The 18,558-nt window shown below is 39.6% G+C and overlaps 1 protein-coding gene across 2 annotated transcripts in view; it reads left to right on the forward strand.

Annotated features, from left to right (window-relative positions):
- Nucleotides 1-18,558, forward strand: part of grin2da (glutamate receptor, ionotropic, N-methyl D-aspartate 2D, a) — a 140,924-nt gene that overhangs the window by 112,220 nt on the left and 10,146 nt on the right. For both annotated transcript variants that reach the window (XM_037540064.1, XM_037540068.1), the window contains exons 9-12: nt 6,008-6,133; nt 6,406-6,635; nt 6,946-7,106; nt 17,381-17,568. In XM_037540064.1, coding sequence (XP_037395961.1) covers nt 6,008-6,133; nt 6,406-6,635; nt 6,946-7,106; nt 17,381-17,568 — 705 coding nt within the window. The remainder of the gene's footprint in view (nt 1-6,007; nt 6,134-6,405; nt 6,636-6,945; nt 7,107-17,380; nt 17,569-18,558) is intronic.

Raw genomic sequence — 18,558 nt, forward strand, 5'->3', positions numbered from 1 at the left:
GCGAGTGTATATATACAAAAAGCAATGAAGTGGAAAAATTAAAACATTAAATATCTTGTATCTTTGTACTGCTTTCATTTAATTAGAGTTGGGTTTGTAAATTGAACATTGTAACAGTGGAACATTGTAACAGTGCCTGGTTCCTCCCAAGGTTTCTTCCTCAGTTCTGAGGGAGATTTTCCTTGCCACTGTTGCCCCTGGCTTGCCCACCGGGGTTTTTTAGTCTTGTTAAAACTTTGTCTTTTCTGGAATTCTGAGAAGCTGCTTTGTGACAACATGTGTTGTAAAAAGCGCTATACAAATAAATTTGATTTGATTTGATTTGGCAGACAGAATCAGATGCTCGCAGGTGAGGCTAGAGTTAACAGCTTTAATGCCAAAAGGATGATCCAAAACCACAGTCCTAAAAAAGAAGCAGATAGTTGAAAACCAGAGATCCAGACAGAAAATAGGTCGTACACATGAACAGGTTAATAGATATTAAGGAATGCTTGATATGCACAACTAGGTGATGATGCAAATTGCAGGTACAAATAGACTGGTTAAATACACAGATGAACAGGTGAAAGTGATTTAGAAGTCTGGAGTAGCTGAGCATTGGTAGGTGGATCTGGATAAGTCCTTAGTCATGTGATGGAGTGAGGGGTTCTGGAAATTGTAGTCTGAGGTGGCTGAATTGGCTGTAGTTTCAGCCAGGCTGGAGGGAGGCAATGAATTTTTGTTTGTAACTGATTCCTGTATTTGAGTGTTAGTTTAAAAAGCATTGCTTTAAAATATACTATACAGTACACTTTTGATAACAATTTAATGTAATGTCATTACACACTGTGAGTGAGAGAAGCATCGCCCGCACACTGCTAAAAAAACAGACAAGCCTGGCAAAGATATGTGTTTATTCCTTTAAGTATTAAAAAGGCAGACACAAACTGAGCCAATGCCTCAGCTTCTTGCTATCATCAGTGCTCATAAAGCAGCTCTCAAACATACTACCTTTTTGAAGACCCAAAAACAGGTGGCATGACCTATGTAGATTCTGCTAGAGACTTCTCAAAATGAGTGTACATCTATAGGATATTCAGTTGTGAAAATAAAAATCAAATACAATAAAAACACCAATAACCAATTACAACACAATGATCAAAGATGACTTCTTTTTATATAAAATATAAAAATATTATGCAAACAAACCCTCTCCATGCCCAGGTAATATAAGTATATAAGAAGGAGAATGTTTAGCTGATTAAAAATGACGAAAACCATGGGACGGATCATCCTGTCTATGAATTCCACTGTATATTGCGCTTGTATATTCAATTGTTCTGCTCCACAGAGCTTGTCTGGTTTTACTAACACACAACAAAGAACAAGGACACATGATGGCATGGACAACATGTATGGATGTACAAGTTATGATTATCTGATCTTACATGTTTTCAGCATTCGAGAAGGTTTAAAAGATTTACATTTCACAAACTGAGATCAAAAGATACAGTCATGACAAAGAAATGACCTTGAGCATTGGAGAGAGATGCTGTATCAATAGGGAACAATTCCTGCGGTCACCTACTTTGTATGATTTCTTGAGCAAAACAATAATCACTGTTTGTTCCAGCTGTACAAGGGAAAACCCAGTAGTCCTTTTATGTAATTTATTAAGGACAGAGGTCAATTAATGGGTTATTATGAGTATTGAAATTTATATAAAGTCAGTAACTGTAATGTGATTACAAGAGAAATGTAATGCATTTACATTACTTTGTTACTTGAAAAGTAATTGCATTAACACCTTCAAATTCAGGATTATCACATACTAAGGCTTATTATTCAGTAACTACAGGGACTCCAAACTGGCTGAGCTATTCTTAGGTTACAGAAGGGTGTAATAAAACTTTTGGCCCTAGCCATTTAAGAGGTTACATTACATGCAAAGTATTTAACTTCATATATCAGCATGTAGTTGAGATGGCCTGAATAATTTGAACACTTGAATGTTTGCTCGTTACTTTGATACCCATTTCTCGATTTATTATTCAGAAGCTTAGTCTTTATAAGCCACAGGAATTGCCTAAATTATAATACGTTTAATCAACACAAGCCTTTAAATAGAAGTTAATGTTAATATAGTAATATATTGTGGCATTTGCAAAGAAGCAGATATGGGAAACAGCACTTTTAAGAAAGTTACTGAACCAACAGCAATGGAGCACTGCCACCCAGTGCTGTCTAAAACAGCCAAGATGCAAGGAGATCAACAGCTATTTCCATGTTTTTAAGTCTCTCACTGAGAGTCTGGCACTGAATGAACCAATATCGGAACACTACAATATTAATATAATGTACATTGATTCACATCTGATGAATCATCTCAAATGTGTAAGTAAATCAACTTTTTGTTGATTTGCTTCATTAGCGGGCGGCACGGTGGTGTGGTGGATAGCGCTGTCGCCTCACAGCGATGAGGTCCTGGGTTCGATTCCCTGGCTGGGTGACTGGGGTCCTCTCTGTGTGGAGTTTGCATGTTCTCCCCGTGTCTCTGTGGGTTTCCTCCCACAGTCCAAAGACATGCAGTCAGGCTACTGATTGGATATGCTAAATATCCCATGCTCCTGGGTGTGAGGGTGTGAGTGTCTGTCTGCCCTGCGATTGACTGGTGACCTGTCCTATACCTGGGCGTATACTGCCTTCCACCCAATGACTGCTGGGATAGGCTCCAGCACCCCCCTGTGACTTGGCTTGGAAAATGGATGGATGTTTCATTAGAGGAAGGAAAAAATAGACCCAAGTGTAAAGTTTGCTGCTATAGATGAATGCAAAAATTTGGGCACCTCTGGCCAAATGACGTTTTGTTGTTTTTGTAAGTGAAAACAAGTTAACACATCACCTACAGAAAACACATTGCTGGACATTTTACAAAATTATGATTTATTTGACAGCAATTGATTCAGCCTATTAGGAAGAAAAATAACATCTAAAAAGTGGCCTGTGCAAAAGTTATAGCATATGTTAAATTAAGTGAATAAACAGAAATTGTGCTCTGAGATTTTCAGATATAAGATAGAAGATTATTCTTGACATTACTTTCTATAGAGGATGTGTTTGATTATTGTCACTGAGAACTTTAATGAAGCATGTTTGTCCAGGACTGTTCCTTTTGCATATGACTGTATGCATTTGATTTTTGGCTCAAATTATTAGTTTTTGGCATAAAAAAATCAACATAATTTTCAGCTTTGTTTAAGTAAGCATTCTTTACATATCTACACAGTCAAGAAATCACATCATTAAAGGAGAGGAGCAGATTAAAAGGCAGAAATAGCTGCCTTAGTGCCTCGACATTAAAGCATTTGATAACAATGAGGAGAAAATAAGGTACAGAAGGTGTAAAGACGTGGTTGCTGTGCAACCGCACTGCTCTGACTGGTGTCTACTTATAAACTGTCTCCCACTGTTAGTTGCAGCCTTTGTCATTTCTGTGCTACTGCAAATCTCGAAGGGCAAAGGCTCACATGTTTTCCATCGAAACATGAAACCTGTTCCCATCTTGCTGTATGGGGCAAGCATCACTCCTCCTTAAAAACCTGAGTGACGCTTTAAACGGATTGAAGTGGATGAGTGAAATGGGATTTGCGGTACTCTGTAGAAAGGAATAGCACCTCTAGGTGGCTCTAGAGAGAATTCACTGTGCTGTTACTGAGATGTATGACATGAGATGCTTCTTTGTGCTGTAGGGATTCTTGGAAAGCCAAGAATTCAGTACCCAGCACTTGTATAACTGTTTAAAAGCCCAATCAGGTTAATTTATCTTGTGTGTGCACAATTTACATGTACAAGCATGTCATATGAATGAATTGGCATGCATGCACTATGGGGTAGGGGGGGGGGTGCTCCTAGGATTAGACATAAAGCATGCCAATGTTAAATTGTCATGCTGATGACTGGCGAACATTCACAAAACTGTTTTATTTTCCTCCCCAGTATGTTAAGCAAATGAACAGCAACTGTACATGAACATGTGCAGAAGTGTGCTCTCTGTAGAGGATGTGTTAACTTGTCACCCAAACCTTCTTCAGGATGACTTCATGGGAGGAGGTGCTACATGTGTGAACATAGTCGTGGAGAATGTAGCAGCTGACAAAGGCACAGATGAGACTGCATCTGCTGCTAGTGTTATATTTTAAAGAACTCACCCAGAAAAATGCAAGAAAGAAGCAAATCAATCGTATATAAAGTGTAACTTAAAGACAGCATTACAAAGCATTACTGAAAAATAAATACAAACAAAATATACCAATGTTCAGTAAATGATTTAATCCATTATTAATACTAATCACATTGACCTGTTTGTAGCAACGTAACTGCAGTAATACAGGATTCATTGCAGTGACTTGGAACATGGCTCAGACTGTTGTATTCTTTCTATTAGCAGCCATGAAATTAGATGGCTACAGAAACTCAGAGTCATTTTGACTTTTGCCTGCAATATTCAAAGTGCATCATTTACATTTAGTTTAGCCCATGTAACAGTTTTCACCTCCACATCACCCCATGTACAGTAACCACCTGTGCTCTTGCAAGGGCCCCGGAGTTCTAAACTACACCAATGGCCCTATGAATAACGTTCTGATTCGTTTTGGTGTAAACTGGACAGGCCTACTCTCTAGGCTGTCTCACTAGATAGCTTCTGTCTGTCTGTCTGTCTGTCTGTCTGTCTGTCATTAGTTCAACCTGTGATGCCAGCATTCCGTTTGAGTGTGTTCCATGGATGCACATCCAGCAATAAAGCAATTAAGAATTTTACCCTCTTCAAAGCATTGCCACATAAAGCTGGAAAATGTATTTATTAAGCCATGAAAACAGCGGGGGGGCCTACAACTCCACCTGCAAATATAGAGTGCGTTTCACTCATTTCTCCCTGCATGCACTGTTGTGTTCATTTGTGCTTAAATGATGTAGCAGATGTCAATCAAGCATTCCCACTGGAATATTAGGCCCATAGTGTTCTGATCAGTGAATTTAAGTGGTTTGTATGCATTATTTGATATTTCATATTTTTGTGTTTTTTTAATTAAAACTTTGCTGCATGTTCAATTTCATTTCACAAAATTGTCTTAGACACATTTTAAATAGTTTACACTGTGTTCCTTGATCTACAGCTATACGTCTGGGCTATATCTAAAATAATTATCACAATATTTTCATGTTAATGTATCAAGGTTATTGATAATATTGTCCAACCCTCACACCCCATATGCACACTATTGGCCAAAGCTTTTTTATTAGCTAATTCAACAATAACTCAAAAGAATATAGTACTGAGTAACAAACCATTTTTACCATTTTTCACATCTCATTTTGAAAGTTGTAACTGTGCATGTGCAGTCGTGAGCGCTGTCTGGCGCGGGATCATAGTGTGCTAATTGCGCCTCCCTTGTGAAGAGACTGCTAAACCTGCGCAGTAAATAATTCAATTCCAAATCTTATTCCATCTGCCTTACATATTAAAAAAAAATAGGTGTTCATTGTCATTATAGCAGAGGGTCTCCGAAATTCAGCCATAGATCCCCGTGTGAAACCATGAACAAACTCAATCATCAATACACTTAAGCAGTAGAGTAAATGCTTAGAATGTTATCGCTGTTTTGTTTTTTGATAAACACCCACCAAAAACAGTGGAAAATATACTCTACTGTAGCTTAACAGCTGATTAATGCTCTGTAAGAATGCATAGTAAAAAGCTTAACTAGCTGTTTAAAGTTAGTCATCTTAAGTTCTTTTCCCTATTGTCAGTTGGGATATTCAGTTTTCTTTCCCAAAGTGGTTAACGCTTTTGAAGCATCGGCTTGTCATAGGCTTACTTGTCAATCATTGCCCATGTCTGATTATATCACCAGTGTGTTATCTCAGAATTACAAATGAATGTCCTGATATTTAGTGATAAGCTCTTTTTAGAATGGAGATTTTTACTTTTGACCACCACTTAGCCTTGTTATTGCCCTCTCTTTTCCAGAGCCTTACAGTCCTGCGGTGTGGGTAATGATGTTCGTCATGTGCCTGTCAGTGGTGGCTGTAACTGTCTTCATCTTTGAGTTTTTCAGTCCTGTTGGATACAACAGAAGCCTACAAAGTGGGAAGAGTAAGTATTATTTAAGGTTTTTGAGGTTTTTACTGTAGACTCAACTAGAATGAAATCAGCATGGCAGAACTTCGCTGATTACTACGTTGGTGTATGTACTCATTATTATGATAATTCAATTCAGCAGTGCATGGAAAACAGATGAAATGGAAAGCAGGAGCAGAGTGCAGAATCCGTTCTGCACTCTGCTCTTGCTTTCCATTCCATCTGTTTTGCTGTACTTCTCTCAGATCCAAGGCTTTGTCAATTTTTTATCTCTCTCTCCGTCTCAGAGGCAGGAGGATCTAAGTTCACCATAGGGAAGTCTGTGTGGCTACTATGGGCCCTGGTCTTTAATAATTCAGTTCCTGTGGAGAACCCTCGAGGAACCACTAGTAAGATCATGGTCTTGGTGTGGGCTTTTTTCGCTGTCATCTTCTTGGCGAGCTACACTGCAAACCTGGCTGCTTTCATGATCCAAGAGGAGTACATAGACACAGTGTCTGGCCTCAGTGATAAGAAGGTAATTGCTTCATATGTAAGAGCCTTCTTCTTCTAATACCGATCATGGATTGGTGCTCTGAACACTGATCTCCATAACACTCCATGCTATTAAAATTGCTGGATCCTCTCTCGAACTGGATAAGATGATTTAAAGCCTAATTAAGTGATTATCACTGGAGATAGCTCAGGAACAGATCCTTTGGGATGATACTCTCCTGATAGAGAATGAAATAAAGTGCCCATGAAGTGTATCTGGCGGCATTTGAAACATTTGGCCTGTAATCTGATTGGCGGTCCGATGGATTCTCCCTTCTGTTTCTTGCCTGCAGTTCCAGCAGCCCACAGAGCAGTACCCTCCGCTTCGCTTCGGCACCGTCCCTAACGGCAGCACGGAGGAGAACATCCGCAGCAACTATCCTAATATGCATCAGTTCATGGTGCGCAATAACCAGAGAGGTGTCGAGGAGGCCATCGACAACCTCAAGACCGGGTGAGTGGATGATCACTCAAGAGCAAAGTTTTTGAGAGGATATGGTCAATTGAACTTCAATATGAAGGCATCTTTGCACCTCAGATTATATCTAGCTCTCACACAAGGTTAAAGCACCTCCAAAAGTGGCACCTGAACCTATAAGTGGGAAATGTGATGAAATATTACAGTTATCATGATAAATTATGCCCTAATGTGCTTTTCTAAGTATATCATCTGTATCATTAATGCATTTAGAATGTTCCACAACTATGATTGCCACATCAGGCCTGTAAAACTTCTGGACAGTCAGTCAGTGGCTTGCTTTTTCACTAAATGCAGTGGGTAGCTATGCTCATGTCAGTTCAACTACAGAAGTTGATTTTCTCAGTTATTGCCTTAAAGTGCTGTCTATTGCCTATACACATCACCAGCAGTGCACCTTTTCCAAACCGTTGTTCCAACATTGAGGAAAATGTAGTCTAATCATACTTTTTGTATACAAGTTGTTTGAAATAATAAAAAGAAGCACTTTGATCTTCATAACAGAGCTTGGATTCCTGGACATTTTTCCTTGGATTTCCTGGACATTTGGATGATCCAGAGAAATCCTAAACTGGTGGCAGCCCTATCCATAACTGCAAGCACAGTGCCCATAGAACGTATTTGGACACTAACCATTGGTAAACTTTGGTGAAGTTTTTTAGGTTACTTCATGAAATGTGTGGAGAAAGCATGCTTTTAACTGACTGCACTAAGGATAATATATAGCACGGTTTCCCAGCCTGTTAAACAGCGTGCACCAAACCACAGCCCCCAGCAGTTGTCATAGACTGATGATGCCACGACGCATGATTAGCCTATGTCCTTCTGTTGTCAAGTAATGTATTGTCTCCAAATGATGAAGTAATTGGACAGTTTCATAGCCTCATTCGCTCGCTTCTCACCACACAGGCATTTTGGCACAATAGCATTCCCAGTGGTGATGAATTCATGTCCTGTGTAGCTGTTGTAATATTCTTGATTGAATGGCTGCACATGATTGAATGAATTTTGTCTCATTATCATGTTCGTTCTTGTCATCAATGAGCCTCAGTAAAAAGTTTGCTAATATTGTCGGTTTCTTAATATTTGTCATCTTTGCTCAATCTTGCCATCAACTAAAAGCAGCCAATAGCACCGACATGCACCTACAAGGCCATGCAGAGATGTGACGTAGGCTGATATGTTTAAAATGACATGAAATTAGTTTATGAACAATTTAATGAACGAATTAAGCCTTACAGAACTATGTAAAACACTATGTAAGATTTGAGGATTTGGAGACGTCCAAAATGTGTAATTGCATGTGCAGTAGAACATTTTGTAACAATGGATGTGCTTCAGTCCTCTTCTCTGAGTGGATGAGTGTGATGATTGTGAGAGTGTTTAAAATTGGTGAAGGACGTGTCTGAGGATGTAAGTGAACGATGCACTATTGTCATCATATCTTCATCAGTATCCTGTTGATTTTGCGTTTGAGACCTAAACACTGAGCCAGACCCTCTTTTTGAGCCTGTGAATGTGACATTAATATGTATATATGTATGACATAGTCCAAAAAATCCTGCAAAATCCGTCTTGGTGCCTCTGACTTTTAAATGTTTATTTCAGGCTTTACAAGGAGAATCACAGCAGTGCAGATGCAATATTTTGTTTTTTTTCTCCCAACTGAGCAATGGTATTTCTTTCAAATTCACCAAAACAATATATATATATATATATATATATATATATATATATATATATATATATATATACACACACACAGGGTGGGCCATTTATATGGATACACCCAAATAAAATGGGAATGGTTGGTGATATTAACTTCCTGTTTGTGGCACATTAGTTTATGGGAGGGGGAAAACTTTTCAAGATGGGTGGTGACCATGGCGGCCGTTTTGAAGTCAGCCGTTTTGGATCCAACTTTAGTTTTTTCAATGGGAAGAGGGTTGTGTGACACATCACACCTATTGAGAATTTCACAAGAAAAACAACGCTGTGTTTGGTTTTAACATAACTTTATTCTTTCATGAGTTATTTACAAGTTTCTGACCACTTATAAAATGTGTTCAAAGTGCTGTCCATTTTGTTGGATGGTCAATGCAACCCTCTTCTCCCACTCTTCACACGCTGATAGTAACACCGCAGAAGAAATGCTAGCACAGTCTTCCAGTATTCGTAGTTTCAGGTGCTGCACATCTCCTATCTTCACAGCATAGACAATTGCCTTCAGATGACCCCAAAGATAAAAGTCTAAGGGAAACCTCAAGGCCACTGGATATGTGAAATTGCTACATGATGATGTGTTCCCCTCCCTATGCACTGAAGCTGGCACGTTCCCTGAGTTATTCCAGCAAGATTATGGGTGTCAGGTCCGAGCATTCCTAGATGAACAGTTTCCTGGAAAGTGGATTGGTCGTCGTGGGCCAGTTGAATTGCCCCCAAGGTCTCCCAATCTGACCCCCTTAGACTTTTATCTGTGGGGTCATCTGAAGGCAATTGTTCAACATTTCAACATAACAATACATCTGTCTGTACATCTAAGCCTATGGAAATTATTAAAACTGTTCTAATGATATTAAGTACATAATAATAATAATAATAATAATAATAACAATAATAATAATAGTGATGTGTATAACAAACCTGGATATTCCATTGTTTTCAATGGAGCTATATGGAAATTCATGTTTCCAAATTTTGCCATCAGCTGAATTAACAGGATGTTGAATATTTTAGGATCCATTGATTCTGCTTGTCTCACTGTTTAATTCTAGACAAACAGTAAGTGTACAGTGTGTCCTTCTGCATTTTTCCACCTTAAATAAACTATATTGCTAAAGCTCTCCTCTGATAACCATTGATTTCCGCTGATTATCTGATGCTGTAAACATGCCAAAATTTGCGTGGCTTCATTCCATCGTCAGTCACATTCCTCAATGAGGTTCATAACAACTTTTTTTCAGTGTGAACACACAATGTGAACACAGTATTAAGCTACTAACTTACCCCCCTGCTCACATTGTTTCAGCTTGGTATCAAATAATTCACAGTCCAAAGTCTGGTTTTCATGTAAAACACAGAAGTGGAAACGTAGAGGTCTGAGATGTTTTTCCCACAGAGGTGTCTGTGAGCTTGTCTTCCTATCATAATTAAGTCAGAGGGGTTCAAAGACATTCTGGATGCAAACCTGTGGAAGTTCGGAAAGAAATTCCTCAAATAACAGAATCTTTCAACAGAAACCAGCCACTTTGGGACCACCCTTAGCAACCACTCCTGCTTGCCTAGCATCTGATTTTACCCTACACTCTCAGACAGTACTTTATTATTATTTAATATTTGTAATGTAGTGCTATATTGGTTTGGCATAGCCTTTAAAAAAGGTGTAAAAGTCCTTATTTGCAGGCTGTGGCTAAGATAGCTGCCTCTGTTTTGGCTCATCATTGCTCATTAAATTACATGAATCATGTCTACTGCACTGATGTTTTTCTAGCCAAAAAGTCAAAGCTATCAGTCTTGTTTTAGCACTGGTCTTAAAATCGAAAAGCTAATGGATTATCCCAGACAATCAAGACACTGTTTTATGCAACGGGGAAAACAAGCGTGCTAGAAAGTAATGGATGGATGTGGGTGACACTGCGGATCACAGTGGAGCCACTAATTATTCTGTCGTCTGTCTCGAGTTTGGAGAGGGAAAACTGACTCCTTTCCTTTTGTTTAACGCATCTGGGAGGATCATAATTTCACTCGAATTGTTACTTCCTCAAAACAGTTTCCCACCCACCACGTGTGCTATTTTAGTTCAAAGCAGTGTATTAGCAAATTAGCAAGGTATTACATGAAGTACGACTTTTCCGGTTGACATATGTTCACTATCCAAAAGTATCCAGACACTGTTCTGATAGTGAATTCAGCTACTTTAAGGTGCTTCCACTGCTGACACAGGCGTTCAGCTGCACACACTGCTTGCATAATCTCCAAAGAAAAGCATTGCCAATAAGAATGGCTGCACATGAGCCTAAGATCATCCCTCCCAGTGCCAAGTGTTGGCTAGAAGGGCATAAAGCCCCCCAGCTTTGGGCTGTGGAGCAGTGCAACTGTGTTTTCTGGGGTGATGGACCTTCCAGTACCTTTGGGATGAGTTAAATCCTCATAACAATGTTCCAATTTCTAGTGTAAAGCCATCACAGAACAGTAGAGACTTCTACTGCAGCAAAGGGGGAATAAACTCCTTTATAATAATATTTTCAGAGGTAATGTCAAATGAACAGTTGTCTACAAACTTTAGATGTGTAGTGAAGCATAAATCAGGGACTTTGACTCAATATTGTAAGAGGTAAATGACATTTATACTAGAGATGGCTATGATATGATTATCTGCATGAAACATCTGACCAAGTAATATTTCTTGGTGAAATAGTCTCTGTGTTTCTTGATATGTACTGATCTAACAGTTGGCACCTTCTACCTACACTGGCCATTTCATCAGGTACACCCACCGTTACAGGTGCACTTTGGTTTACCAGCAGTATCTGTTGATGTACAATTTGTCACACAGCATTAGTGAAAAGGGACCACAGTATGACTGATTAACACATCAACACATCACTGCTGGCTTAAGAAAAGCCCACCCACCAAAAATATCCAGTCAACAGTGGTCTACATTCAGAAATTGACTACTGGCTTACCACTGTCTCTAATCTCCACTATCTGTGAACTACAAGCTGAGCTAAAAATGTAGGTGAATATTATGAAGTGGTCAGTTAGTGTTGAAAACCCCAGTGATGGTGTTGTGTCTGATAATGACCCACCACCCACTTCTGGTGAAATGGTCAATAATTGTGTGAAAACAGGGTGCAGGTTTAGGAACATTTGGAGGCCCTACCCCAATACTATTATTTTTTCTGCAAGAATGAATAATTCATCATTTTTTTTAGATCAGAGAGAAAGTTTAATAAATGTTAAGCTAATATAAAGCAAATAAATACATACAGGATATATCAAACCTACTTTAGTATGTATAAGTTAAGCAATACGATTTTAATCCCACAAACGGGGAAATTCCACCTCTGCATTTAACCCATCCATGAAGTGAAAAACCACACACACACACACACACACACACACACACACACACACACACACACTAGGGGGCAGTGAGCACACTTGCCTGGAGCGGTGGGCAGCCCTATCCATGGCGTCCGGGGAGCAATTGGGGGTTAGGTGTCTTGCTCACAGACACCTCAGTCATGGACTGTCAGCCCTGGGGATTGAACCAGCAACTTTTCGGTCACAGGGCCAGATCCCTAACATCCAGCCCACAACTGCCCCTGCTGCGTTACAGCTTCCAAGAGGGTGTTTAGATTATAACAATTTGCGTTGTTTTAATCTACAATATTTTATCTTAACAATATATTTACTGCATGTAGGACTATAGATCTGAGGCTTTTGTGTGTCTGTGAGGCTTGTGTTGTGTTCCTTGAGAAGGACACTGTGACATGAGATGTAGACTTGTTTATGGCCATCTCTAATCTATCCTACCAGATATTACAGGAGCTGAAACTGTATTTTTTTTTATAATCATGTAACCGGGTGAAAGGTGACCATTTGGGAGCCTTCAAAGTCTATCTTGGCCTATATGAGAGCAACTCTTGTTGATGTCATTAGGATATGCATGAAGGTCACAGCCTTTGTGACTGAATCTCATCAATATCCAAGTCCTAATGGTGTTGAGTCATGTTTCTTACCCAGACCAATGTTAGGTGCACATTACCTGGCTGGGACAAATCAGATGTTTGGCTTTAATGTGATTCAGATATGATGTATTTATTAATCTATTCATGTGTTATTTTCACCACACATGCACTGTCATTTAGTGTAAACATGGCAGCAGCACCTAACCTGAATGTCAGTATACAGTGTATTAACAACACATCTGATTCTTTTTTGGCTTCGTTTTGCTCTAGCAGTGAACAGCTGAGAGTTTGTTATTCATGACTCATGTGGTTTGTTCCTGTGGCATTATTGATGAGGATGTGCGCATGGAGGTGGTTTCAGGATGCAGGTTCTGTCACGGTACTGACAGATTTGAGTCACTTACCTATGCGAATGTGAACTATCAACTTACAAAGATAGAATCTGAGCAAAAAATCAGAACTGAGTGATGAGGCTTGCAATGTTAAGGTAGCTCAAGTCTGCATTATAATGGCTTTGATTTGTAATGATGAATAAGCAATTACATTTACATTTACAGCATTTAGCAGACGCTCTTATCCAGAGCGACTTACAAGAAGTGCTTTGTCAATCTAGAGAAAGTATCTTTGCTAGTTACCAATAGCTTAGAGAAAAAGACAGTCCTGAGCTCAGATACTGCTAGAGACAAATATGTCACTGCAGACACCAAGAGAAAAAGACACAGAGTTGAACAAAGAACTCTACGCCATTCAATGCAATACAATAACAATAACAATAACAATAAGATACAATACAATAAATAAAATAAGTGCAGCTTATAATTCAGTGCTCATTTAAGTGCTGTGTAAAAAGATGAGTCTTCAGTCTGCGTTTGAAGATAGCAAGAGACTCTGCTGTTCAGACAGCCAGTGGGAGTTCATTCCACCACCTGGGTGCCAGTACAGAGAACATTCTCGACGCTCGTCTTCCATGCACCTTGAAGGATGGCGGATCAAGCCGAGCTGTACTCGAAGCTCGAAGGACTCGTGGTACAGTTCGAGCTTTTACAATTGCCATCAAGTAGGTAGGGGCTGGTCCATTTTTGGCTTTGTAGGCAAGCATTAGGGTTTTAAATCTGATGCGCGCAGCTACAGGAAGCCAGTGAAGGGAGCGCAGCAGTGGGGTGACGTGGCTGAACTTGGGCAGATTGAAGATGAGTCGTGCTGCCGCATTCTGGATGAGTTGCAGAGGCTTGATGGTCTGTATGGGAAGACCAGCCAAGAGCGAGTTGCAGTAGTCAAGCCTTGAGATGACCAGAGACTGCACTAGCATCTGGGTGGCCTCTCGGGTGAGGAAGGGTCGGATCCTCCGGATGTTGTACAGTAGATACCTGCATGACCGAGTCAGGTTCGCGATGTGAGTCGAGAACGATAACTGGCCATCCAAGGTCACACCAAGACTTCTTGCCTCTGCAGATGGAACAATCCGGGAGTTCTCGAATGAGATAGCAAGATCATGAGGACCTGTAGTCGCAGGGATGAATATCAGCTCAGTCTTGCTGGGATTGAGCTTCAGGTGGGGGCTGCCATCCATGTAGAGATAGACAGGCATGCCGAGATGCGACTGGAAACCTGTGTGTCAGAGGGAGAGAAAGAAAACATTAGTTGAGTGTCATCAGCATAACAGTGGTAAGAGAAGCCATGAGAAGATATTACATCACCAAGAGAGCTAGTGTAAAGAGAAAAGAGAAGAGGACACAGGAACGAGCCTTGGGGGACGCCAGTGGAGAGCCTGCATGGAGAGGCTGTGAACCCTCTCCATGTTACCTGATAAGAGCGATCCTCCAGGTAGGACTTGAACCATTTCCATGCATAACCAGTGAGTCCGAGGTTGTTGAGGGTGTCCAGAAGGATTGTATGGTTGACTGTGTCAAAAGCTGCTGAGAGATCAAGAAGGATCAGGACAGAAGACAATTTGGCCGATCTTGCTGATTGGAGGTTCTCAGTCACTGCGATGAGGGCAGTTTCTGTAGAGTGTGCTGGTTTGAAGCCAGACTGGTTGGGGTCTTGGAGCTGGTTCTGTGTGAGAAAGAGAGAAAGCTGATTATAGGCTGCACGTTCAAGAACTTTTGAAAGGAAAGAAAGAAGTGATACCGGCCTGTAGTTGTTGACATCAGAGCTGTCAAGCGTGGGTTTCTTCAAGATGGGGAGTACTCTTGCCATCTTGAAAGTTGCTGGAACTTCACCTGACGTCAAAGACTCGTTGATGAGAAATGTGATGAAATGCAATAGGTCCTCAGAGATCGACTGAAACAAAGCAGATAGGATTGGATCCAGTGGGCATGTGGTTGGGTTACTGGACTTGATCAGTTGAAGGACAGCATCTGTGGAAAGAGAAGATAAACAGTCTAAGGGATCGAGAATGAGATGATGCGGTCTAGTGGAAGGTGTGGGGACAGAGGGAAAAGACTGGCGGATTCTATCAACCTTCTCCTCAAAGAAGGTGACAAAATCCTCAGGGGTGAGAGAACAGGGTGCAGGGGGAGGAGGAGGGGTGAGAAGGGAGGAGAAAATGATTAATTAAATATGATTTGCATATGATTTGCATAAAACTATGACTGCTTTGACCAAGTCTCTCTTAGATGGGGAAGACACCTGCAGGTGCTCTCACCCCCACATCTCTCTCTCTCTCTCTCTCTCTCTCTCTTGCCCTAGGTAAGGCTATGTGTGTTTGTAATTTTCTTTGGTTTCCTTTTTCATTATATTTTATACTCAACTTCTGAAATCCAGTGTGTCATTTTCTCTTTTTATTTTTTGAGGTAAATCCCATCACAGAAATTATGAGTGGGTGTTTTCATACATTTCTAAATGTTTATCTTAGTCATGCTCTGGTAAATTATATACATATATGTGAAAGTTTGTTAGGCATCTAACAATTTTTAAACAATTTAGCACAGCAGTGAGTTTATCACAATGTACATTAGAATAAAGTCATATTCATAATTCAAATAAACATAAAAACAATAAAAAGTAACAAGTATTTCTTGGGTCCATATTTTTCCTTGACACCTTCACAGCCGCCACAGAGACTTGTTAATATCATCAATTACATCATGAGCACATTTTATATTCTAATTAATATTGTATCAATTTTGTTTGTTCAACTATTAACACTTTTCTCAGCAAAAAAACACAAACTGCACAAATAACTAGATTTTGAAAATGTGTCTTGGGAGCCTAAGACTTTTGCGCAGTACTGTATATATATATATATATGATGAAAATGCTTCCATTTTGCATTTCTTTCTAAATTAATACAGAGTATTTTTTATTACAAATTATCTTACAAGCATCACAATTTGTAGTAGAGTCTTAAATTTTAACATGCATTTCAGACTTTCATAGTTTTTGGCATTTAGTCCCCTTTTTGCTTTAATGATACTGCGCTTTCAAGCTAGCATGGACTTAAGTCAAAGTCAAAATCTTCTGACAAGTAGATCAAATCCATCTGAGAGTCGTCTTAGCGTTTTTAGTGGCAGGAATAAGACTAAAAAAACAGCTATTTTGTACGAAGCCCTTAAGATGGTCAGCTTCACAAATTTGCTTCAGTTTGAATAGTGACCTAGAAATCGTTTCTTCATTTTACTCGTCATAAGTTTCTTTGTAAAACTTTACATTTATTTACATATACTTCATGTTTATTTTCCAGGTTTAAATGAAAAACTTTTTTCATGGAAATGCTCATGTTGTTGACAATGATGTTTGGCCTTGAATTTATATTGTCTATATGTATGTATGTATGTATGTTCTTGTCTGTTGAAGACAGCATTGTGGCATCAGTAATACAGCATTTATCAGTTGCCTTGAAAAATATTTCAAAAGGTGTTGTATATATATATATATATATATATATATATAAACACAGATGAATGCATAATGCAGACATCAGGTGGACATAAATATGCATTGCACCACATCTTTGTTTGGCAAGAACGCAGAGCCATATTTTTTGAACCTTGTAACGTGTCCAGCAAATTTCCTCAAAGACTATTGATGGGCTTTGAGCTTATGAGCGAAAGCAACAGCATTCTGGCTCATTACAAAAGCTCTGTCCTTGCTTGCTCTCTAATTCTCTGTGCTTTAGTGTTTTTTTAAAGATTGATTTTCAGTGTTTCAGTGTAATTATTAAAGGGACACACTGGCCAAAATGAAAAATGTAACAGTGGCTACATCTGCTGTAGACATGCTCCCTTGCGTCATACAGAAGTGCAGTAGCAGTCTCCAAAGTCTCCACAGTAATTTCAATTTAAAGACTAGGAAAACCACCTGCTGGTGGTGTATTTTTAAATAACAGCTGCTTTGGGGTGGATTTTTTTAGGTGGCTGTTTACTGGTAGGATTCTGAATTCCTTGTTCCAGACATGTAACTCTAGTAAGTGGCCTCAAATCAGTATTACAATGGAGAAAATAGGTTACTTAAATGGCAGAAATAACAGATACCTTGCTATCTGGATGCCTTACCTCAGTCTAAGATATCCTTCTCACTCTCTCACTTTGTCTTTTTATGTGTTCATTTCCACAGAAAACTGGATGCGTTTATCTATGATGCAGCTGTGCTGAACTACATGGCACGGAAGGACGAGGGCTGTAAAGTAATGACCATAGGTTCTGGTAAGGTGTTTGCAACTACAGGATATGGCGTCGCCCTGCACAAGAACTCCCGCTGGAAGCGGCCCCTAGACCTTGCTCTGCTGCAGCTGGTGGGAGACGGTGAGAGGATCATAGTTTGTTTAAACTTATTGCTATCAAAGAAAAAATTGTTACACTGTTAAAAATTTGCAGCAGTGCCAAAGAGCAGATTTTACCAACCCGGATCCTGGAGATATAACTTCTTGTGAAGTCTAGTTCCAACCACTACCACACCTGCTCCAACTGATTAACTTTTTCAGAAATCCTTGATTGGCTGGAACTGGTGCATTAGTGTTGTGTAAGAGGTGGGCAGCTAGTAGATGCAGGTTGAAGCTAAGCCGTGCATGAAAGCAGAAGTGGAGGAGGGTTAGTGACCACTGCCAAAGAACTATTTTTGGTTCCCTAAAGCAGTGGTTCTCATGCCCTGTCCTGGAGTACCACTACCCTGCACATTTTAGAGCTGCCACTGCTCCCAAAACACCTGATGCAGCTATTGAACTAATTAATAAGCCCTTCAGCTAGTTGTGTTACAGCAGGAAAAACAGTAAAACATGCAGGGCAGTGGTACTCCATGACCAGGACTGAAAACCACTGGCTTAAAAATCCCTAAATGCATTTTGGTAAAGGAGATATGTGAGAATAAATAACCTTCTAAAGGTTAAGCAAAAACCATTTAGGGAACTTTATTTTTAAGAGTGTTCAATGCATCAGTGACATTCCAGGCTCTACAGTATGGGCAAAATATTGTTTTGTGGTTATGTTGAAATATACAGTATGATAAAACATATTGTCATTGTCCCAAAAAAACACAATTATTTGTTTGTTTATTGATTTTCTGTATCATTTGAGCATGCCAGTTGGCTTTAAATTATGTGAAAATTTAATGACGAATTGACCCAAATGTCTACAATTGTCTGGAATAAAATACCTTTACATTAACTTACATTAAAAGTTAAGTACATTTTTCCTCTCATGTAAAGTTGCCGTTTTGGAGACACTTGGACAGTGACAATGTGGTTGCACAGTTTATTCATGAGCTACATTTATCAGACCATTTCAGTGCCGCAGAAC

The sequence above is a fragment of the Pygocentrus nattereri genome, chromosome 1 (genome assembly GCF_015220715.1).
Source record: "Pygocentrus nattereri isolate fPygNat1 chromosome 1, fPygNat1.pri, whole genome shotgun sequence".
Taxonomy (NCBI): Eukaryota; Metazoa; Chordata; class Actinopteri; order Characiformes; family Serrasalmidae; genus Pygocentrus; species Pygocentrus nattereri.